Below are 24725 nucleotides of genomic sequence, written 5' to 3'. Positions count from 1 at the left end.
AGACCTCATACCTCTAGTTTAATGGCTACATATAGCCACCAGTGTGAGTTTGAAGCTCAGTTGACATAAGGGGCTACAAAACCCTTTACCTATAACAAGAATGTTAAGTGAAAAAAGCTGCTAATTTTCTAAAACCACAGTGTGCCCGAGCAAGAAAAGGGAACAACATCGTAGTCTTACTTTGAGGATGTTGCAAGTATCTTTCATGATCCCAATTCAGAGAAATAGATTTTTTTTTTTTGGGATGGTAGAATTGTATTCATATTGCTAACGCAGCAATGAAAAGATTGACAACAGTCTACAGAATCTTTAAAAACTACATAATAAGCATAGATAGCATTACCGCGTGCAAGAAGAAGAGAAATATCGGAAAGAAAATAAGATGTATACCTATACTTGTGTTTCTGAAAAGTTGGGAGCCACCTGAAACACCCTTCTTAAGGAATGTGTTATTTACTTCTTTCCTTTATCCGGCCACATGTTTACCTACAATAGACAATCACATAGTTAGGCCACTAGATATTCCCTATCCAGCAACTGGTGCATCTGAACCGTAAGCCCGACTGAGGCCCCTGAATGCTATGTTGGTAGCAGTCATATTGTACATTTTTTGTGCATATTTTGAGAATAAGATTCAGCAGCAATATACTTTCCTCTCCTTGTTATTTCAACAGTTATAATCTAATCGAAATTATAATTTCTACCATAAAACAAGAAATTATTTCCCATTTTCCACTCTGAAGAGTTTTGTTTCAACAACTTCTTCACTTCATCAAAATATTTGAAACCAGTCAGCTGCTACAGAACCCGCTTCAAACATAGCTCTTCCAATATTTGGTATCACTAGAACGATACTGCCAAAACAGAAAACCAAAAAATTGAATGCCATTGGTATTCCTTCCTCAGTGGAAAGAAAATGAGTCTCTGAGCTTGGTTTGAATCCTCAAAGCTTGATTGGGCACCGGTGACTCCCAACTTTTGTAATTAACCCACACTGGCTTGTTAAATTACAAAATGACAGCACCAGATATTCATAAGCTCCAACACAAAAATATTAAGAATCAAATAAGCATCTTTGTACACCATAGGTGGAAAAATACAACCACAAAAGTAAACCCACACGGGCTTGTATTACGATTCCTAATCTGTTCAAACTCTATCTCAAATGAACCCCCTTCTTTTGGTGTCATATCTTGAGGTACGGAGTAAAGTAAGCATCTTTGAACATCACAAATATAACCAAAAATGTAAACAACTTTCCAATAATTGTTGGCACAAAACCAATGCCAACCATTTAAACCCACAATTGTTAGTAGAAAATGCACTGCCTAAAGAAACTTACTAAAATGACACAAGTAAGAAAAGAAAAAGAAACAAGAAAAGTTCAACGAATAGGTAAGTCTCCCCATAGTCGCGTACAACACAAACAGTCAGTGTCAGAACTAATTAAAGTCTTTCGAGGTCTCACTGCCATAATCCTTCCCACATTACTTGGTATGCCACTGTCGTATTAATCCCACAATTAGCTTTCATTATCTTCTAGTGGTAGAGTTTCAACCATTCATTATTTATTTTATTAGATAGTGATTAGTGAGAGCACTTGGTAACTTAGAATAAGAGTCGGCGTATATTTAAGTACTCCACATTTTTTAATTTTTTAATTTCTAATAGGCAGGAGTTCTGACATAGTAATGATATTTATAAGAACACTAGCGAGATGCAACCAAAAGAAATACAAAACAAGCAACCTCTTGATTGTAGTAGTAAAATAGGAGTGAAGGGATATGAACTTATTTTCTTGTTTTGGTGCAGTGGTATGGGCATATCGGCAGCTAACTATGGGAAGTTGTAACTAATTCATATTTGTAAGAAGACAAGGTTGGCATATAATCATTTAACATGTACCATTAGTGACAAGAAGTTTTTCCAACTCTACCCAAATTAGGTATCCACCACTCTACGTCTCTATGCCTACTTGGATTTCACACTTCTATTTGGTATATGCAACAGAACTCTCAGCTACTTTATCATGATAATTTTTGTATTTACCCATTTTTACGACAAACCAAGCCGGGAGATAGGCCACTAAAAAGAATCTAGAGTTAGGGTTGATCATAGACAGATTGGTGGGAATAGAAGGATCGATCATATCCTTAATCCGTATCACATGTTAATTTGTCGACGCAAATTCATATATTACACGTTGCCGAAGTTTTTCTCTCTAACAAGCTACTCCAACATCAATTAAATGCCATATTCTAGATACTTTTTTTTTGAAAGCATATTCTAGATACTTGAAGAGTAACATAAAATAATGTTGTGACATACCAGACATAAATCAGCTGAGATCATATATGTCTTCTAAGCTTGAGCTACTCGGTCACTAGCTGGGGTAAGCTTTCTATTGTACCAGTTTGAGTCCTCAAGAGTCAAGATAGCCATGGATTCAAACTTTTGTCCTGTAAAAGAACAAAACTCACTTTCAATAAGCTACCCATCAGAATTTACTTGAATTACACCGACACCAATTTGTAACAATATAATTAAATGAAAGGGATCGGCAGACAAAAGATTAAAAGACATTAAAACTTAAGATATTGTTTCTTCCTAATTCCTAATATGTATTTGATGCAAACTTGAAGCTTACTGACAACTGATTCACAAATCAATTGTTATTAATCTTCTTCGACATAATACAAAGTGATTTTGGTGTCACGTTCAAGGTTGTTATGTTCTTCGACATACTGGGTCAATATATGCTGCACTTGAGGTCAACGGTCTAACACAGGCCTCGTTCTTCATGATATCATACAGTCATGTTTGATTGCCCCAAAAATTACTGACTATAGTTCCCCTAAATTTTGTTCAACGCGACCCAAATTCTGGAGAGTCTGGACTACTTTAGTTACGCACTGTTGATTTCTAAACTTACAAAACTATGTAGCACAATTGCAAATGGAAAACTAGTAGTTTGGTAAGTAATCTGTGTCAGAGGCCAACTAGATTTGATTTGTAAAGCGGACGTTGTTCCAAATTCAACCGAAAAACTGACCTCCTCGCAGAAAGCAAATATGGGAGGAAAACTAAAAGGAATTTAACCATTTTGTGGAGATGAGACTATAGAGTGACACAATATTGTGAAACTTTTGGAAGTACAGGCTGCTACTAACTCCTGAATTCCAGAGACATCATACTTTCTTTAATCTTGAAGCGACCAAATAAGTTTTGTACCCACAATAAGCCGGTAATCTATATTATGTATGTGTACAGACCATCTGACTCGGACTAAGATTATGAACTAGTTCAGTATAGTACATAGTCCACATTGTTAGTAAAATTTAATGGCTTGGAAAACTATAGCTATGGCAAGAGAGTGCACAAGCACAACAACTAAATGCAACATTCAAGTATTACATATTAATCATGATGTATCAATGCTATTCAAATGTAATGACTCTTGGAGTCCACTCTCAAAAAAAGAATATTTTAGATCATATCAACTTATGAATAAATCCTTCCATGTAAAACTGTGTTTCACTTCAGCAACACCAATGGTGTTATTAACTAGTAAGATTACTATTAGCAAGGTCATCTTCAAGCTTACGACCATTTACAAGATGAACTAAAGAATATCTATACATTTCCTATTTACGAAGTAATATGACAAGTAATGAACTAATGACACTTAACTGTTCCATAAAATTGGCCAAGAAACTTTAATCTAGATTACTAAGCTATCTCTTCATCAGCCCAAACACATATAAACCATACAAAAATTGGTTTTAGGTGTATAAAGTAGCAACTCAAACATAGTACGTAAGCATTACCCATTTTCAAAGATTTAAGATTTCATACAGAAACAAATATTGACATAAATGGGTAATGACAGTAATTTAGGTCAATGTTAGCGAGTGAGAGAGATGTGTTTGCCTTAATAGTTCGGGCGTAAGATGGTTCACATTAGGGCTTAGGCGTGCCATCTTCTACTCTGGTATGATGAAATTAAACTTGACTGAAACAGATACTCAATTTCGTAGTCATTGAAATGTGTATTTAATATCAGATACAAGCCTAGAATAGAGACATGCAATTTCATCTACGTTGTGTGTGTATACATATTACATGCACAATAAAAGAATGGGTTTCGACAAACCTTGTGATTTGGACATCTCACTCCAGCTCCGCTTCTCCACGGTTCGTTGCATTAATCATTAACCAAATGCCCAAGCGAAAAACCATGAAAAACAAGAAAGTTCATCAATATATTAGGATATGTTTTGATTCAATTCTGAAATGCTAATTTTTTTAAATCGGTTGCCTGTAAGACCTAAAAAAGGGAATATACCAAAACCATATTTTTTGGATTTCTTCAAAACTAAAGTTATATAGCAACCGAAGGACAGAAACTGAAAGAATTAAACAAAAACGTAGAAACAGAATCAACATTTGTAGGGTGCAGATGCTTATATGTACCAGACAAGGTCTGCATCAGAAATTATGTCACATTTATATCTTACTCTATATCAATGGAGTTTCTCGAGAAGCCACTACATGATTTCAGAGACAACAATTATTTTTATGGAAAAACATACCCCAAGAAAAATTATACACTGTTATAAATTTTAAAAAAAAAATCATGTCAGAAGACCAAGATTTTGTTTTCATTTGCAGAGAAAGTAAATTCCTATAAAAAATTCTGATATTTTGTATTCCTAATTCTTCATTTCATCAAAACATCTTGTTTCATTTTTAGATGTTCCCCCTTTTGAGTTTTAGAGCCTAAACACTATAATACAATACTATGATCAGGTATGTTTTGTAACCAGAAAATTGTATAGAAAAAGAGGGCAGCCTCAACAAACTAAAAACTAACATTATTGCTTGTAAGAGCATGTCCAATCAAAACAAGTATGGAAATAAGACATAACTACAAACTTGATCTATAATTACTATCTTTACTAGGCTGAAACTTCACCTACGATAGTCTTAACAAATTAAGCATACATATTGAAGCCCTAGACAAGGAGTTACTGATTTTAACTATTCATTAAGGACTACAACCTCATAGGGAGATCAAGGTCAATTAGAAAAACGCATGTTCAAGCATTTAATAGCTTCCCTATAAATACTTCTCGCGCAACCTGTCATGGCTTCGAACGCCACAAAACCACAACAAGTTAAGTATCTATCGAGTAGCTATAAAAAACAGTCCCGGATAAAAAAAAAATGGGATCTTGTAAAGTATGTGTTAAAAGTTGATGTTGGTTGATTAGAAAACAAGAAAATATATAGAATACATAACCCGTTGTTCTAGCATCAATAGCTACCCTATAAATACTTCTCGCGCAACCTGTCATGGATAAGATGGCTTTGCACACCACAAAACCACAACAAGTTAAGTATCTATCGAGTAGCTATAAAAAACAGTAATTTCGAAAATTTCGGACTGATTTTAACAATTCATTAAGGATTAAGACCTCAAAGGGATATCAACGTTAATTAGAAACTAGTATATACATGAAAAACACATGTTCAAGAATCAATAACTTCCCTATAAATACTTCTCGCGCAACCTGTTATGGATAACATGGCTTTTTACACCACAAAACCACAACCAGTTATGTATCTATCGAGTAGCTATAAAAAACAGTCCATGTTGGAAAAAAATTGGGTTCCTTTAAAGTATGTTTCAAAAGTTGTCGTTGATTGATTAGAAAACAAGAACATATAGAATACATGATTGTTCAAGCATCAATAGCTGCCCCATAAATACTTCTCGCGCAACCTATCATGGACAATATGGCTTTATACACCACAAAACCACCATAAGTTAAGTATCTATTGAATAGCTAGAAATAACAGTCCCAATGGAGAAAATTTGGGTCCTTGTAAAATACTTTTTCGAAGCTGGTTTTTTAGAAACAGGAAAATACATAAATACATGTCACTTGGTTAAAGCATCAATAGCTATACTATAAATACTTCTCACGCAACATATCATGGATGGCTATATCCATAGGTTAAGTATTTATCGAGTAGCTAAAAATACCAATACCAATGTAGAAATTTTGGCCCTCATAAGAATCATTATCATTTGTAAGAATCTACGCGGCAACTGATGAAATCAAATAAGAGAATAGAGAAGATTTTAGGAGAAGAGAGAGAAAGTTAAGAGAAGATGAAGAGAGTGAGAGTTTTTGAATTTTAATTTGAAAAAAAAGTTGAGACTGTTACTACTGGAGATCCACTTGAAGAAGAAGAGGGAGATGTGGGAGTATTCTCTTCCTCAGTTAGGCATTTTTTTGCTCCCGGGCGGAGATTTAAGTTTTTTTTGATCGGACAACCAAAAGTGGTGGTGTTTTCGGTTATTCAAGCAGTTACTACCATCTTTATTTTAAATTGACGGTTTCTTGGGCTGAGATCAGGCGGTTATTGGCAGTTTCTATCTTGTTTTTAGTCCTTTTTCTCGAATTCAGGCTGTTATAGCCGGGAATTCCAATTCAGTCGCTCTATAGGAGTCTCTCGTTCTCTTGTGCCGGTCAATTCACTCTAAGTTTTCTCAAGTTTCTTTGCAGTTCTTCTATCATTTTTCTATGGCTGAACCAAGCAATCAGTTTATTCAACAATTTGCGGCTTTGACAACCGATGATCCTCCCCCAATCGTGATTGAAGGAGACGATGTTGTTCAAAATTCATCGGATATAGTGAAAAATGGAGTAATTTGGTTTCAAAGTGACAAGAAAATAGATTTAAATCAGGCTATGACCAGGTTATCTAGAGTGATTCATGGTCCTAATCGATTCAATATTTCGGAGGTTAAAGATAACGTGTTCTTAATCAAATTCAATACGGCTACAGAGCTTGAAATTGCTTTAGATAGTTCTCCTTGGGTAATTCAGGAGGAGTTAATTGTCCTTCAACAATGCCAACAGGATATTATGCCGAGTGATCATATTTTTGATTCGGCATGGTTTTGGGTTCAGATGCATGGTCTTCCTCCTAGTCATCTTAATAGCACTACTGTTAATAAACTAGCAGAACCGTTGGGTACTATTATTCCGACTACAAATGAAGATGCTATCAAATGGACTCTATTCGGGAGAGTCAGGATAGATCTTAATTTGAAGAAACCATTTGTCCCTAGAGTTTATTTGAAATTGTCTAATACTAAGATCATTGCAGTCCATCTTAAAATTGAAAAACTCCCGAGATTTTGTATTGCTTGTGGTTTTACGGGACATACCATTAAATTCTGCCCTACCATGTTAGCCTGTAATGATCTTCTTAAACAGAACCTCACAGAAGAACAACGAACTAAAATCTCCAAAATCATGACTCCTAAATTTTCGGAGGATTTCAAAGTTCCCTTCTCGACTAAGAATAAATTAAAAGATCTCGATTCATTTTGTCATGTTGACCGGGTTAAATTAGGCAATGATAATTTAATTAATTCTGATTCTGACGAAGTTATGAATGAAAATATTCCTGATTTCTCTATTAATGCTAACTTCGGAGATTTGTTGTCCAGATTATGTCAGACTAAAAAGAGAGGAGTTCAAACTATGTATGGATCAACAGGTTTATACTCTAATGCTTTGTTTTTGGGAGAATCGTCTTCATCACTCCCAAAACAGAATGCAGTCCAAGGAGAGCAAGGATATGTAGATGAAGAAATGCATATTGTCAATGATAGATCTCCTAAATACTATAAACGATCCTCTCACTCAATAGTTCTATGTAATGAAAGGGTGCCGGCATCCCCAATGCCGAAATCGCCATGAGTATTCTGGCGTGGAATTGTCGTGGGTTAGGGAACGCCCCGACAAAAGAAACTTTGTCTCAGTTCCTAGGAGCGACTAAACCGGCTGTGGTTTTTCTCTCTGAAACCAAATTAATTAATTATATGCCTCTTATGTGTTTCAATAAAAACTATCTTACAGAGTATTTTACTGTTCCCTCCATAGGTCGTAGCGGTGGACTACTATTGTACTGGAATGTAGATATTAATATGAATATTCATTTTTCTTCTTCTAATCTTATACATGCTACTATTACTTTTCCCTCTTCTGAACCTTGGGATATCTTTTTCATTTATGGTCCACCTAATGTCAGGGATAGACCCAGATTTTGGACTAGTTTACTATCCCGCATTAACAATGTAACGAATCCTTTTTGTTGCTTAGGAGATATGAATGCTTTGTTAGACCAAACAGATAAATGGGGAGGCCAATCTAATATACCTTTCTTGTCTACTTTTAAACAGTTTGTCCGAGATGCTAACTTGATTGACTTGGGGTTCAACGGTCCAGCCTTCACATGGACTAATAATAAAGCATTACACCATTTAACCAAAGAACGACTCGACAGAGGCCTTAGTGATGCGACCTGGCTTACGAGATTTCCAGAAGCAGGGATCTTTCATCTACCACGATACAATAGCGATCACGCTCCAATTTTGCTCAAACTAAAGGTAGAAGGTCAACCCATTAAAACAATTACAAGGTTCGAGATATTCTGGACTAAACACGAAGAGTACAAACAAATTTTTGAAGACAATTGGGTTCGGTCAGAAGGCAGTTTTTTGGAGAGACTAAACCAGGTAAAAGACTCAATAAAAAGTTGGAGTAAAAGAGCATTTGGAATCATTAAGAACAGATTAACCATTTTAAGAAAAAGACTGGGTGATTTGCAAAACCTACAATCTACAACAACACTTTTGGAAATGGAAAGCAAAATTCAAGAGGAATTGCTATTTTTGGAAAATATTGAACGAACTAAAGCAGAACAGAGATCAAGAGTGAGATGGGTACAAAATGGGGATCGCAATACAAAGGCTTTTCATATTGCCATGACTACCAGGAGACAGAAGAACAAAATAAATCAGATCACATTGTCAAATGGCCAGACTACTTCGGACATGAACAGTATTTCGCAAGAGTTTATTGAGCATTTTCAGAATCTATTCAAGGCAGAACCGGTGAGTGATCCGCCGACCGAGATAATTAATGCATACAAGGTCTTTTCGATCGAACAGCTGGCCGATATCTCCAGAATTCCATCACCAGAGGAGATTAAAGATGTAGTTATGAAAATGGGGTCGATAAAGAGTCCGGGACCAGATGGGCTACCTTGTTACTTCTTTCAACACAACTGGGACATCGTGGGACAGGATCTTATTTCGTATATTCAATCAGCTTTCTCTTCAGGTTTTATCGAACCCCATTTAAATAATACTACGATTGCTTTAATTCCTAAGACTCGGAATCCGAGTACGGCCTCGCAGTTCAGACCGATTGCCCTTTGCAACTCGGTCTATAAATTCATCACTAAACTTATAGCCAACAGGATTAGGCCATATCTGGAAGAAGGCATCATGTGGACCCAAAATGCCTTTGTACCTAATAGGCAAATAATGGATAACATTGTTATTACAAAGGAGCTGCTTCACTCTATGCATGGTTCTAAAGCAAAAAAGGGTATTTTCTCTTTGAAAATGGACATGGCTAAGGCCTATGACCGTGTCAGTTGGGAATTTTTAGAATGCGTACTAAAAGCAACGGGCCTATCTGGCCGTATTCTATCTCTTATTATGTCTTGCATCACCACTTCCAGATTTAATATTCAACTAAATGGGGGTACTGTGGGTGATTTTGTAGCAACTAGAGGTCTCAGACAGGGCTGTCCGTTATCGCCCTATCTTTTCATCCTTACCTCACAGTCTCTCTCTCTCCTTTTCAATTATTATGAGCATAAAGGTACATTTACAGGTTATCAGATCAATCAAGCAGCCCCTAACATTACACATCTCCTATTTGCTGATGATCTGATTGTATTTGGAAAGGCAACACAAGAGAATTTAAATACAGTGATGCAGATAATGGATGAATATGGAAGATTCTCGGGACAACGGGTAAATTACTCCAAGTCTTCTCTGTATTTTAGCAAAGGAGTTCCTTCTAATATAACCATGCAGTTTGTTCAAACCCTCAATGCTCCATTGATGACTGATAGAGATAAATATCTGGGAGCATTAGTGCTCAAAAAAGATCACAGAATTGAGAGTTATAACTGGCTCATAGAGAAATTCAATAAATCTTTGGCCGGATGGAAACACAAATTCACTACTCAAGCAGGTAGGTCAATTCTTATCAAATCCATCTTATCTTCTTTCTGCACTTATGTTTGTAGTTATCAAGTTATGCCTAAGACAGTGGCTAACAGTCTAGAAAAGATCGAAAGAAGTTTTTGGTGGGGTCACTCCCCATCAGAGAGGAAAATCCACTTTATCAATTGGGACATTATAACTGCCCCTAAGCATAAAGGGGGTCTAGGCATTAGGTCTATTGTCGAGATAAATTCATCTCTGATTGCCAAGATGACTTGGAACTTTATTACTAAAAAGAATGACATATGGGTTAGACTCCTTCATGCTAAATATATCAAGGATGGGGACTTTTGGTCTCATAATTATTCTAGCAACTCTTCCCACATTTGGAAAGCTATTAATAATACAAAGAACATAATTAGGGAGAAAAGTATTTGGCATATTCATAATGGTGTTTCTGTTAAAATACGATCAGACCCTTGGATCCCTAACAATAACTATCAAAACATCCCTACAAATGTTACTAATCTACCACAAGAGATTGTGTTTGTTTCTGAACTAATTATGCAGGATGAGCTAACTTGGAATGAGGCTAAAATTAGAGAATGGTTTAATGTAGAAGATGCTCATAATATACTTAACATCACAATCCACACTTCCAACAGTAAGGATGAACTAATCTGGTGTCCCAAAGAAAACGGGATATTCACATCTAAGTCGTTCTATACGGAAATTAAGGTGATTCCAGAGTTACCAATCCAAGTGCAAGAATTTACATGGTCTCAATTTTGGAAGATGAATCAAGCTCAACCAAAGATTCAAAATTTTATATGGAAAGTAATTCAAAATGGGATTCCAGTACTCACCAACATCGGAGCTAGGGTTCCCCAAATCGACCAGACATGTAAGATGTGTGGTACAGAGGAGTTGGAAAGCATTAATCACCTTTTTGGTTCATGTTCCTTGTACAAGAAACTTCTTCAAAAGGCCGGATTAGACCACCTACAACATATTCAAACAGATCCAACCAAGGCTTTAGACACAATGTTAAAGGATAAACAAAACAGGGAAGCATGGTGGTATAGATACACTTATCTCATGTGGTTTTGGTGGAAAACCAGGAACGAGTTTCATTTTCAAGAGAGAGAACCAGATCTGAATCGATGCTACTGGAATATAACAGAAGCTCTCAGGTATGTGGTAGTTTCAAACCCTCCATTAACAACTAACCATCAAATGCAGGATAATCGATGGTGTCCACCACCGGAAGGAGTCCTGAAGATCAACTTCGACGGATCCTTTCGGGATACAAAAGCATCATGTGCAGCTTTAATTCGTAACTCAAATGGAGTCACTATAGCAGCTCGAGCAACCCTAACGGAACCAATTTCGCCGATAGCAAGTGAAATCGCCGGCTTGGAGCTTGGGTTAACCCTAGCAGATGAGTTGCAACTTTCCTCTTTTATAATCGAGGGGGATGCTAGGGTTTTGCTCGAATTAATCGGGGCCGTCAATCCAGAGATCCCATGGAGGATATCAGCCAAGATCAACGGCATCCGAGCAAGAATAGCGAATAGACCGTTGGATTTGAAGTATTGCCCAAGAATACAGAATGAGGACGCTCATGTTTTGGCTGCTTCAGTTCTATCCAACGTCGTTTAATTTATTATCATTTAGCCCTTATGATGTTAATTCCATTTCAAATTTAGTCCCTGCTTTATCTTACTGTTAAACTAGGGGACCGAACTTTGTAATGTACTGTTTAGTTATATGGCTTTCAAAAAAAAAAAAAAAAAAAAAAAAATATAGTTTTTAAAAGTTGGCACTTGTTAATATTGTTCTCAGCAAATTATGTTTTAAATCGAAAACATATATTAATATAATTCAGAAACCATATATATATTTTGAAAGCAGAAAATTGTACAAAAATTGGGCAAACTCGATAAACTAAGATTCAAACATTTTTGCTTGTAAAAGCATGAACAAGTAAAACAAATGTGGAAACTCCCTTAATAGCTTTAGTTGCCTAATTATCACCAATAATAGTCTTAAAAGATTAACCGTACATATTGAACCCAACGAAAAGGAGATGCACACAAATATCAAATACTATGCAGAAATTCCTTATAGCAGTCAAGACTATGAAGAGACATATATATCAAAAACCAAATATAAAACGATCTAAGTAACCCTACCTAAGGTACCAAACAAACTAAATAACACAGAAGACAACGGCAATTTGCAAAAGATCGGGAAGAAGAACAACAAAACGTAGGGTTTTACTTCAGTAATAGGTAACAAGAAAGGACATACTGATTTTAACAATTCATTAAGGATTAAGACCTCAAAGGGATATCAAACACCAATTAGATTACTAGTATATACATGAAGAAAAAAATATTCAAGCATCGATAGCTTCCCTATAAATACTTCTCGCGCAACCTGTTATGGATAACATGGCTTTTCACACCACAAAACCACAACAAGTTAAGTATCTATCGAGTAGCTATAAAAAACAGTCCGTGTTGGAAAAATGTTGGGCTCTTTTGTAGTATGTGTTAAAAGTTGACGTTGATTGATTAGAAAACAAGAAAATATATAAAATACAAGACCCATTGTTCAAGCTATCATGGATGGCTATATCCATAGGTTAAGTATTTATCGAGTAGCTAAAAATACCAATACCAACGTAGAAATTTTGGCCCTCATAAAATAGTTTTTACAAGTTGGCACTTGTTAATATTTTTCTAAGCAAATTATGTTTTAACTTCGAAAATATAAATTATATAATTCAGAAACCATATATATATATATATACTTTGAAAGCAGAAAATTGGGCAAACTCAATAAACTAAGATGAGAACATTTTTGCTAAAGCATGAGGAAGTAAAACAATAAAATATATTTTGTAAGTAACCAATTATATATTTTAAAAGCAGAAAATTGTACAAAAATTGGAAACTCCATCATAGCTCTAGTTCGCATAATTATCACAGAAATAATGTGCACATGATAAACTAGGATACAAACAATTTTGCTTCTAAAAGCATGAGGAAGTAAAACAAATATGGAAATTCGCTATTGAACCCAATGAAAAGGATATATACAAAAATATGAAATACTATGCAGAAATTTCCTATGGCAGTAAAAACTATGAAGCAACACACGAATATCAAAAACCAAATATAAAGCAACCTAAATAGCCCTACCTAAAGTATCAAACAAACTAAATAACAAACGGGACAACAACAATTTCAAATAAGTTCAGGGAGAACAACAAAAATGTAGGGTATTACTTGAGTGAAGCTTCAGCATCTCCAGCATAATTCTCCTCGACAAAATTGATAGCATAGTCCACATGTTTATCCTACAAAAACAGAGTAGTAATAAGGAAGTGTTCATGCGAGGAGAGAGAGAGAGAGAAATTATTAGTAAAATTTGTATCTAACACCTCCTAGGTTTATCAACACCGGGATCTCTAAACATTGATGCAACAGTTTTCGTAATCCAAGACGAATGGTTCCATATGAACCCTAGAAAAATCAAGAATTTGAAAAATACTAGCATCAACAGGAAGGTGATCAGGCCTAGAAATACCGTGTCATCAAAGAGTTCGGATACAAGCACCGAACTAGAAAGAACTCGGCCAAACTCCTTAAAAACCCTATCAAGAAAACCTTATCCAGAAAACCTAGTAATTTTGGAGATTACTTCAACTACAGCGTAATTTCAAGATCGATAGAAGCGATATGTGCAGAAGAAAAAAAAAACCTAAGAATTACTTAAATGGAGATGAAAAGGGATCAGTAACTACTCTGATCAAAGAAAGAACCAAGAAAACCAGAAACCCTAATCTGGCCGATTTTGTTCGTTGGGATGTTTCGTCTTCCGTCGCCGTTCTTCTCCATCGTCGTACTTCCGTCGTCGTTCTTGTCTCCATCGATCTTCCCTCGTCGATCTTCCCTCGCCGATCTTCCGCGTCGTTCTTTTCTCTCTCCCTTCTCCCGCGTTCTTGATTTTACCCACCTTTTTTTCCCACCTTTCACTAGCACGCTGTACGCGTAAAAGTAAAGCGTGCTTGCTTGAAATCCGTTACTAAGCCCATTTCTTTTATTACCGTTATAAACCGGAACCCATTTTTACCAAAAACAAACGCACCTTTTCCTATAATCACCCTTCCAAATGAAAAAGATTAAAATTTGAAATTGAATATTGAAAAACAAAGTTGCAATATTGAAATATTACATAGAAGAAAATCTAGTAAAAATGTTATGTTATAATCTGATTTTATTTTAAAAATAAAAATATGAGTTAAATAAAATTTAATGAGACGAATAATGATTTGATGGAATTTTTAGAATGTTGTCTTAAAACCAATTACTTTAACACAAAAAAGTTTAAGATTTCTTTTTGAAGTATAAAATTCATCCAAACCAAGATAGGCACAAGCCCATTGTTTACTTCATGGATGAGGCAATCTACTCGTATTATTCAGCGAGTAATTTTCCCGGAGTTTCCATATGCAAATTGCGGGTCAAAGTATTTAACTTGAATAGAAACTCAAACCAGAAAAGGGGTTTACATCTCTAGAATCATAGGGACAGTGACCTTGCCAAGCATGTAATGATAAGGACACCATACCAACCAACTACTTCTATTTTGTGGAATTCTCCAAGGTTTGCTTCTACATAAACGAGAGAACTCTAAAATAAGTGAGAATAATTTGATTAGTCAAGTGAAGAAAAGGGCGAGCCTTGAGTTCTTGCTTGATCGATAAAAGTTTTGCTAATCAAGATCTTCAATAAGTTCTTTCAACAAAAAAAAATCTTCAATAAGTTACGATGAAGTGGTCTATCAAAAAAAAATATATTGTACAAACTAAGAGAACATTTAATGCTCTTAGGCACATTAAGGTCTCTTTCTTGAGAATGGGTAGTACAATCTTTTGAAGTTTCTAATAGTACATATTTACTAGTTGGAAATTCAAATACGATATTATGTTGAAATCAAACATATTGTTAGGTGTATTAACCTCACTTTAATTACTATTTTGTCATCCCCAAAAGAGTGAGAGAGTCGACAAAAAGGTCGAGAATGAGAGGATATAGAAGATGAAGATCAGAGGGTACTAACATTAAAATACATATAAGAGAAGAAGAAGAAGATGACAAAAGGAGGGTAGGAGAGAGGATTTAAAGAAGAGAAACAACAACACCAGTGCAAAAATGGGGCTAAGCCCATACTTGACGAAAGTTAAAGGGTCAAGCGTAGAGTTGATTATAAATTAGGGGTCAATTTGAGGATTAACTCAAAATCTATTTTCTATAGCACTATATAGTAGTATGTAATAGTGAAAGAATAGATCAAGTTGCAACAAGTTCTTTTTTTTTTTTGAACTGTTTCAACAAGTTCAACAAAAAAAAAAAGATCAAGTTGCATCAAAAAAGAAAATATAGAAAGAATAGATGAAGTTTTCTGTCATCTATACGACACGTGAGATTTAGGTGGCCAATGTGAAAAGGAGTTTGGGTTTTGGATTTTGGTCTTTGTTATCTCTTTCTAATTTTCTTCCCATTATAAAGCAACCAAAAACAGATATTTCCCGGACAATTCTTCTCTGCTTTGGGAAACAAGAAAAGCCCACTGAAAATAGAAAACACTGGGACTCTTAAATAACAATAAATAACAAGAAAGAAAAGAAGGAAGAAATATTATCAGGAAGAAGAAACATCAACTATCAGAGGAAAGAAGAGATGAAACTGGTTTGGTGTCCTGAAACTGCTTCAAAAGCTTATATTGAAACCGTTCAATCTGTAAGTAATCTTCTAAGTTTTTCAACTACCCATGTTAATTTTTCTTTTTTGTTTAATCTTCTGCCATTCGAAAGGCTTCAAACCATCTCTCCCTCTCTTGACCCGTTCGATATTCATATTACCGGTGGGGTACTATCGGTTGGGCAAAGCCAATGATTAGAGGCATCCCGGTCGTTCTGTTTGACCATGCCACAAAATGGAAAGCTTTAAATGGGCTATTTTTTAGTAACAAGGGATGTGAATCTCAACCTCCAATTAGTGAGGTAGGATCATTCACAATATCCCCAATCCCTTCTACTTACAAAACACATCCTAACCTTGAATTCAATTTTGTATGCAGTGCCAAATATTTGAAGAATCAAGTGAAGCAGAACTAGTATCAGCCATGGCAGGTGGTTGGAACCCAAAATTAATAGTAGAGACATGGTGTAAAGGTGGTGTAATTTCAACAAGTATTGGTCTTTATATAGCTAGTCGTTACGCATGTGGAAGACACGTCTGCATTGTACAAGATGAACGGTCAAGATTTGAGTATAGTGAAGCCATGAAAAGTGTAGGTATAAATGCTGTAGAAATTATTGTGGGTGAAGCAGAAGAAGTGATGAATGAATTGGTAGGCATAGATTTCTTAGTTGCAGATTGCCGGCGTATAGACTTTATAAATGTATTACGGTTTGCTAAATTGAGCCATAGAGGCGCAGTTTTAGTTTGTAAAAATGTTAGTTCAAGAAGTCCGTCTGGATTTAGATGGAGGAATGTTCTTAATGATGTACGTCTTGTTCGAAATGTTAATCTTCCGGTAGGGAAAGGACTTGAGATTGCACATGTAGCAACAACAACAGCCAATTGTGGTGGTGACGGTGGTGGAAAGTTGAGTTCGGGCAGGAAAACGAGTCGTTGGATCAGACATATTGATAGAGATTCAGGGGAGGAGTTTGTCATTAGAAGATGAAATAATTTTTGGATTAATGTCATTAAACTAGTCGAACTGTTTTGTGTTTCATGATATTTCATTATTGTAAACTTAATATAGGGCTGAAAAAAAATGATTGGAACTACTTGTTAGTGAAGCAAATCCATATATAATTATCATTTATGACTTTTTATTAGAACGTAATTTTTGATAATCTGAATTGTCCAACTTAAATGAGACCAAAATCAACTCGAATCAACCATTTAGACGAATCAGTCAAAAACAAATATTTTGAAAGCAAACTCGAGATAATTCAGACATTTATCTTGACATGAAATTCAATTAGACAGAGAGAAGATTGGTAGTTGAATGTGATCATAAGCTAACAATGTTTGCTTGTAGTGGGTAAGAAGGTATCTGGGAAATGGATATCAATTCAAACATGATGATAATGGAATTTTGAGTAAATCAATAGTTTCAGTTAATTTGATTTGACACTAAATATATTATAACAGGGTTGTAAGCCCTTCCTTCACACAAGAAGTTAGTATGCAACTTAAACTATGTCTCCCCACAAATAAAATACACCCATTCAAAACCAAACACACGAAAAAGTCGTAAAACCATGCATCTACTGGCGCAGTTCCTGCTTCCTACGTACGAGATGAGGCTCAAACAACTTCAAACTTGCACAATGATGAAGCTTTTGAATGGTCTTCGACAACAACAGAGATGTGAGATCTAAATTCACAATCAGTGGGCAAACTGAAGCAATAGTTTCTGCTGTATCTTTGGTTTGAGCTCCGGGGATATCTGGAAAAGGCTATAGTTTTCTATTAGAACTCCTGACTATCCAGCTCAGGTCTAGATGGATATTCAAAACCTTGAAGAACTGGCATTTTTCGCAGATCCTCTTCTGTGTATGCTGGGATGAACCAATATCTCACGTCTGACCCAAACACCTGATACCCACGCAAGCATCTGATTAAGCTTTCAAATTTTTGTGTGGCTAAATCTTCGTTGACATTCGGTTATCAATATGAAGGGATTATTTGTAGTTAAAAAAGCAACCTACCTGTTCAAAGTTCTTTTTGCGACCAAGGTCGTAACGCCATTTTGGGGTTGTCTTCTTCTCATATGCCTAATAATATAACAAATGAAACATCACTAAATGAAAAACAAACAAAACTAAGCAAGACTAAAGACCTTATTACCTCAATAGTGGTGGTATTACCGAGAACCAAGGATATGTGCATGATAAGAAACCCCATAACGCTCAATGCGAATGCCAAGTTCAATACTGGATGGGCAGTGGAAATTAGTCATGAATTAAGTTGTTAACAAATAACTATGAAAAATGCCGAGCTCGATATTTAGTCCATACCAAACGCAAGAAAGGTAGTAGCTAGGGTTCCTGGTGTGCCAGAGATCTCTCCATCACCAAAGAAAGCCATAAAATTAGGTAACAACGACAAAGCAACAAGAGTTGTCTCCAGAAATGTGTAAAACTGCACCACCAATTAAGCAAAAGAAAATTATCAAAAAATTTCCATTGTCTGCTATTGAACGTTTCATAGAGCACATGAACTATGTGTTGTCACTCCTCACATCCAGAGACCAGTTTGACGTGAGGAAAATTAAGCAAAAGAAAATTATCAAAAATTCACAAAATATGCAACAGTTTTTTACTACTAAAGACGTGCATAGGCAAATATCACCAATACAATCTTCAATAGCACATTATCCCATGACTCCAAGCTTATTGATAGTGACGTAGTGTTTCTAAGTTTTGTTATGAGGACTCAGTTTACTTAGGTATCTGTAGTTTAAATAGTCTCTGATTCAATTCCTTATTCGGGTAGTTCGTTCAATGTTACTTAGAACGCGTATCTTTTCAAATACACAGAACGAGTGCGGATATGAAATATACACCATGTAAATGTGCAGTACAACAAGGGTATACCTATTTGGTAAATTATTTTACTAAGTTATCTCTTCAATTCATTATCTTATTTAGGGGAATCCTTTTCATAGTTCGCAACGGGAGATAGAGTATCTAGTGAGTTCGGCATATATATTAATTCCTAGCTATATCCACTAAAAATTGTAATATAACCCAAAAAGAGAAAACTCAAAATAAACAAAACCTTGATATAGATTGGAATCAATCAACTAAAAATGAGAAAGAACATTACCAAGAAAAGAAGAAAGAACTTGTAATTTCGAGCACCAACGCAGTTGACCACCCACACACAATGATGATCCATTTTTAATACACATCTTCCACCTAAAATCAATATAAATTGTTTAAACCCTAAAAAAATTCTTCCCAAAATCAACAGGAACAAAATTGATTCAGTTCAAAGAAAAGCTTAAAATTGAAGAACTCACAAACTGAACAGTGATGGCAACGAGGGGGTTTCAGCTGGTTACACTTTCGGCAATGCCGAACCTCACTAACAAATCCTGTTGACCCTGTTAATGGCTCATCAGCATCTCCACCTTCTTCATCCATTAATGGTCTCCAATCAGGTGGAACACCACCTGGATCGGTTAAAACGACGGAGAAATAGCTCCATAATAACATCACCAGCTACAAAAACCATAAAAAAATCATAATTCAACAATCAATTTAACACATTCAAACAGATTAGGGCAAAATGATTGAGCTTACCAGGCAATGAAAGAGAAGTAAAATTGCAAAAGCAGAAATTGAATCAAGACCTCCGGCGAAAAGAATAGGAGCGTAATTGGTAAGAACAAGAGAGTAATAGGTAACACCAATTACACCAAGAACTAGAAGAATCATGACGGAACCTAAACCACGAAGGATCGTACAAAATTTGAATACGTTCCAAGCCATTTTAGGACCTGATCGGTACATAATATTATACAACAAAATTACTTCCTCTCTCTCTCTCTCTAAAATCTAGGGTTTGTTCTTCATTGTTGGTCGTCTTGGATGCCAGGAGAGGTTTGTTGAATCGTAGAGAGAAAAGCAAGATAAAAAGAAAAATAATATTTAAATCCCTATTTTATCAAATTATTTTATTTGCTATGAACTCCCAGTATAAAATTACTGGCCTTAAGTTTTGTTGGTTTATGAAAAAGTCCCTTAATTTCAAAGAAGTGAATTTTGACCCAACCTTTCTATTGAACTACAATACTGCATTTTGAACAACCAAAATAATTTCAAAAAAGTCCCTTAATTCCATGACTATGTTTCAAAGTAATGCTATAATGGAAAACTAGCAAGGGTTAGGTGTGTACATACTAATACAAAAATCAAAAGTTCCTATTACTTAATGGTGATCTTAGGAGTGGAAAACTATATTTGAAGAAATAGTATGTTTGAACACAATCTATAATTAATAGAAAATAATAAGTTATTTTTTTTACTTTTATTTCCATTCATACATGATACTATTAAATTAATTTTAATTGGGTGTTAAATGATATCTTCTATATTATAGTCATAAGAAGCAAATGAACAAAATGAGCCAAATCTGTATGGAAGAAATTGCGTGTTAGGTATATTGTATCGACTTACGCAGTTACACGATAGATTCAAGTCAATCTGTCTTACACAACTAAATCTTCTTAATGCAACACGAATCTTTATAGAGGTGAAAACATAATCCATTGACATTAAATGAAAATATTTCATTAATTTAATGTCATTTAGTTTCTCATAGAATCATGCTTGCTGCCTTTTGTTTAGTTAGAAGCAATCTTGTTGTTTAAACATTATAAATGGTACCCTATTTCCTCGTCACTTTTATCATTATCTTGTTGTCTTGATTCTCTTACTTTCTCTTTGTACCAGAAGAAGTTACTCCAAACTAGCTAGAAGCAGGGAGAGAGAGAGAGGGCCATGGAGAGGGAGAGAGAGAGAGGGCCATGAAGCTAAGTAATAGATTGGGATAGAGGAAAAAGAAAGAAAAGTACAACCCTTGCACAAACTATAAAGTCGGATGGCCTCGAAAGGCGCTCTATCCTTTCGCTCTTATCCCACTCCTCTCTTTGCATTTTCCGTGCGCTTCGAATTGAACAGTCCGAGGCTAAGAGCGAATTAATCCGTGTTGTTCGACTCCGACAAGAATTAGGCCCAATGCGAATTTTCTCGAACTGCCCCGATTGGTAAGCCGATAAGACTTAAGAGAGGGGGGAGGCCTAAGAGCAATTTGAAGGGGCGCCTATAGTCGCACCCTCATTCTCAAATCTCCCACAAACTCTCTCTCTCTCTCTCTCACTTGTTGCTCTCAATCTCTAGAGCAGAATCAACTGTTCTTTCAAAGAGGACGCAGAATTGGAAAGAGAAGGTTGATGGTGGATCAAAGCACTCTAGTGAGAATTCTTATATAGATTTACTCAGACCAAGAATCGAAAAAAAATAGAGGAAACTTGAGTAAGTTCTTGCCTTGTCTATTGATTTCTCTTGTTAGATCGGGTAATTGAAAGAAAAATTTCTTCATCATACTGAAATTATTATTAACAATAATGTCCCTTTTACTGAGTATCACCATCATACTGAAATTCCTAAATCACAAGCATTGTCATGAGGAAGATGAAGATCTTCTTTTTATCCTCAATTAGGTTAACAATGGGTCTGGGGTATTTTGTGCAATTCTAATCTCACCACAACAATTGATAGTACTGGAATCATGGCCTTACCCAAAACCATGAAAGTCCTTGGATTAGCTATAGGATTTCTACTGTGAAGTGTGAATCCTGCTGGGAATTCTACTAGAGATCAAGAAATGAAGTTTCCGTGCTCATGGAAATGAAAATATTTCGGTCATTTTGACTCAAATTTTTCGGCAGGCATGGAAATATTTCTGTCGACCCAAATATTTCTAAATTTAGTTCCTTGCTAGAGATTAGTGTCAAGTTGCTTATTAGATTTTATGTTTCTAACAGGTTAGTGAAGGACGAAAAATGGAGAAGCAAAAGGGTAGAAAGACGATGAAAGAGCTTGATGGTGAGGCATGTAATGGGACTATAACTTCTTCGTTCTTGTGCATTGTGATATTTGCTTTATTGGTTCGGGCTATAGTGTCATTGCATCCTTATTCAGGGGCTGGTGATGCCCCAAAATATGGAGATTATGAGGCACAAAGGCATTGGATGGAAATCACCCTTAACACTCCTGCTAAGAATTGGTACCGAAATAGCTCTTCTAATGATCTCAGCTATTGGGGACTTGATTATCCTCCTCTGACTGCTTACCAGAGTTATATCCATGGCCTATTTATGCATTACTTCCATCCTGAATCTGTTGCCCTCTTTACGTCGAGGGGACATGAAACTTCATTTGGGTGAGTAGTAACTATAAGAACATAGGCTTTTCCTCTCTCCACCATTGAAGTTATAAAAAAACAAATGGCACCCTTTCAACTTTTTCTGCAGAAAATTTCTTATGAGATGGACGGTTTTATCGTCAGATGCCCTCATCTTCTTCCCTGCTGTCATCTACTTTGTCATTGCGTACTATGCTAGTCGTGGCAAAAGCAAGCAACAAGACATGTCATGGCACCTTGCTGTGATCTTACTCTGTCCGTGTTTTATCCTAATTGATCATGGTCACTTTCAGGTAGATTCACAATATTTGTTTAAAATTCTTTTTATTTTTTTTTTCTGAAGAAAAATAACGTTTTAATTAAGTTCCTTTGTAGTACAACTGCATCAGCTTGGGCTTTACAGTTGGAGCAGTTGCTGCGATTTTCTTTAAGCATGAGTTGGTAGCTTGCTTCTTGTTTAGTCTCGCTCTCAATCACAAACAGGTTTGAGTTCTAAAACTGCTACTGCAACAATTCAACAGAGGTATCTTCCTATCGAAACCCTGGCACAGAAGAAAGGGTGGTCAGAAACTTTGGTAGAAATGCAAGCGAAGCTAAAATTTTAATTAGTTGAGTAGTTTAAAATTCTAAATGAAGTTTTTGACTGTTTGTTTGATTAATGGCTCTCTATAGTGTGAATCTTACTTCGAAAGCCTACGAGTTCAACTAAAATGCTAAAATGGTAGTCACACATTCACAAGATAGTAACATTTAAGAAATTTTGTTATCATGGAATTATAGCTACTTCTTTAGAGTTCTTAGACATGTGACATTCGTATCTGCATAATGGAGTTTTAGTATGGAGCAGCATCCCTTATGTTTTCTCATTCCATGCCTTTATTAGAGATTGAATTTGTTTCTAGTTGTTTGAGGATGTTGACATCTATTTCTCTCTGATACACGAGTTTTAGATGGATATTAGATATACGAACGAAGGCAACATGTAGCTAGGTCACAAGTACATTCTCTTGCATTACTGCATTACTGTAGCTTTTTGTTTATGATTTACTTCTTCCAGTGATTTCACTTTTATATGTTGATTTTGGGATTTACTTGCAGATGAGTGCCTATTTCGCGCCTGCATTTTTCAGCCATCTATTGGGAAAATGCCTTCGGCGTCGAAATCCACTTCTCCAGGTCTTAAAACTAGGGCTGGTGGTCTTGGGAACTTTTATTCTTATCTGGTCGCCATATTTATATTCAGTGGACGCTGTTAAAGAGGTAAGCTCCAAGTGATAAAATTCCTCATTTTTCTTCTCTTTTCACATAAATTTAATAATGTAGTGAATTTCTTCATTGTATAGGTGTTATCCCGGTTAGCTCCTTTTGAACGAGGAATATACGAAGACTATGTGGCTAATTTTTGGTGTACCACTTCTGTCCTTATAAAATGGAAACGATTATTCAGTACACATATACTTAAGCTTTTCAGCTTAACTGCAACCTTGATATCTATTCTACCTTCCATGATTCATCAGATAAAAGCTCCAAGTGATCATGGTTTCCTCTACGCATTACTGAACAGTTCGTTTTCATTCTACCTATTCTCGTTTCAAGGTATGTCTGTGTATCTATAAGTTTTCATCTCACTTGCTTTGTGGAAGAAAACCTAACCTTTGTGAATGATACTTTTTAATTTTTTTGTCGATTAAATGAACAGTTCATGAGAAGTCTATTTTGTTGCCTCTTCTACCTGCAAGCCTTTTGGCTCTAGAAGAACCTCTTCTGTTCGGGTGGTTGACGTACTTCGGATTACTCTCAATGTTCCCTCTACTCTGTCGAGACCATCTGATCCTACCATATATTGCTTTATCTATTCTCTTCTTTCTCATTTATTATTCGCCTGGTGGAGGAATATCTCTGAAACATAATCATTCTGCAAGTCCCTGGAAAAAATCATTGATGGGTCTGCTTCTTATATCCTCTCTCCTACTCCATCTCATATACTTAACTCTTCGGCCTCCAGAGAAATACCCATTCCTCTTTGAGGCTCTCATCATGCTTCTCAGTTGCTCACAGTTCGTTTCCCTTGCTGCTTATTCCAACGTGAAGCAATGGAGATTGAAGCCTTCAAACTGGACAGAGGAGGCAAAGAAAGTTCTATAACCGTCTTCTAGAGTTACCACCGACAAGACTTTGATTGCCCAATTTGTTCTGTGTTTGTAGAACAATGCCCGAGATTTCTTCTTCTTGACTTCTTTCGTTCATACGTAGATACACCTTTCGGATGGTTGATCAGCAAGGTTGTTCACGCTCTTATGCTGTATTTGATGAATAACCTCCCCAACAAGACTGCGGGAAAAATTGTACTTCTTTTCTGCGGGAAATATTATACTTATTTTTCTTGTTGGGTTAATCCCAATTACAGTTTTGATTATAATTCTCGAATTTAATAGAAGCTTAAGATATATCAACTCTCAATTATAAATACACTCGAGGAACTTATAAAAATGATTTTGTCTTGCTCTAGCCTACATGGTTTTAGTTACCAATTGTGTTAATCTCTTGTGAATCTGAAAACCCTGTGAAGTCTGATCGTGTAATGACAGCTTTTA

The 24725-nt window shown here is 35.8% G+C and overlaps 3 protein-coding genes and 1 long non-coding RNA gene across 6 annotated transcripts; 2 read left to right on the top strand and 2 right to left on the bottom strand.

Annotated features, from left to right (window-relative positions):
• Window positions 1–229: 229 nt before the first annotated feature.
• LOC147534464 (uncharacterized) lies at window positions 230–14142 on the bottom strand. Its single transcript, XR_015227704.1, has 5 exons — window positions 13920–14142; window positions 13402–13472; window positions 4154–4406; window positions 2329–2459; window positions 230–486 (listed from the first exon to the last, which is right to left on the bottom strand). It is a non-coding gene; the product is annotated as an uncharacterized LOC147534464 (long non-coding RNA).
• Window positions 14143–15714: 1572 nt separating this feature from the next.
• LOC147534463 (uncharacterized) lies at window positions 15715–17010 on the top strand. The gene is made up of 2 exons (XM_086648441.1): window positions 15715–15918; window positions 16259–17010. Exons 1-2 carry the CDS (start codon window positions 15859–15861, stop codon window positions 16868–16870), a joined length of 672 nt encoding a protein of 223 aa, XP_086504567.1. The 5' UTR covers window positions 15715–15858; the 3' UTR covers window positions 16871–17010.
• A 278-nt stretch (window positions 17011–17288) lies between these two features.
• Window positions 17289–19954, bottom strand: LOC147534462 (putative protein S-acyltransferase 14). The gene is made up of 7 exons (XM_086649008.1): window positions 19506–19954; window positions 19223–19424; window positions 19027–19118; window positions 18216–18339; window positions 18046–18131; window positions 17907–17972; window positions 17289–17793 (listed from the first exon to the last, which is right to left on the bottom strand). Exons 1-7 carry the CDS (start codon window positions 19713–19715, stop codon window positions 17668–17670), a joined length of 906 nt encoding a protein of 301 aa, XP_086505134.1. The 5' UTR covers window positions 19716–19954; the 3' UTR covers window positions 17289–17667.
• A 657-nt stretch (window positions 19955–20611) lies between these two features.
• Window positions 20612–24621, top strand: LOC147534461 (ALG6, ALG8 glycosyltransferase family). Of its 3 annotated transcripts, XR_015228360.1 has the most exons (8): window positions 20612–21239; window positions 21752–22149; window positions 22241–22424; window positions 22507–22614; window positions 23230–23391; window positions 23475–23538; window positions 23649–23727; window positions 23831–24621. XR_015228360.1 is itself a non-coding variant. In XM_086650884.1 (7 exons), exons 2-7 carry the CDS (start codon window positions 21770–21772, stop codon window positions 24274–24276), a joined length of 1533 nt encoding a protein of 510 aa, XP_086507010.1. In that variant the 5' UTR covers window positions 20612–21239; window positions 21752–21769; the 3' UTR covers window positions 24277–24621. The 3 variants fall into 3 exon arrangements, 2 of the variants coding, with proteins under 2 accessions (XP_086507010.1, XP_086507011.1); XM_086650884.1 differs by having other exon boundaries at window positions 23475–23727; XM_086650885.1 differs by having other exon boundaries at window positions 21036–21651; window positions 21709–22149; window positions 23475–23727.
• The last annotated feature ends 104 nt before the right edge of the window (window positions 24622–24725 follow it).

The sequence above is a fragment of the Eschscholzia californica genome, unplaced genomic scaffold (assembly GCF_041429995.1).
Source record: "Eschscholzia californica isolate CP2 unplaced genomic scaffold, dmEscCali1.0.p SCAF_6, whole genome shotgun sequence".
Taxonomy (NCBI): Eukaryota; Viridiplantae; Streptophyta; class Magnoliopsida; order Ranunculales; family Papaveraceae; genus Eschscholzia; species Eschscholzia californica.
Note: the sequence above shows the minus strand (reverse complement) of the source record. Positions and strands in the feature narration are given on the sequence as shown.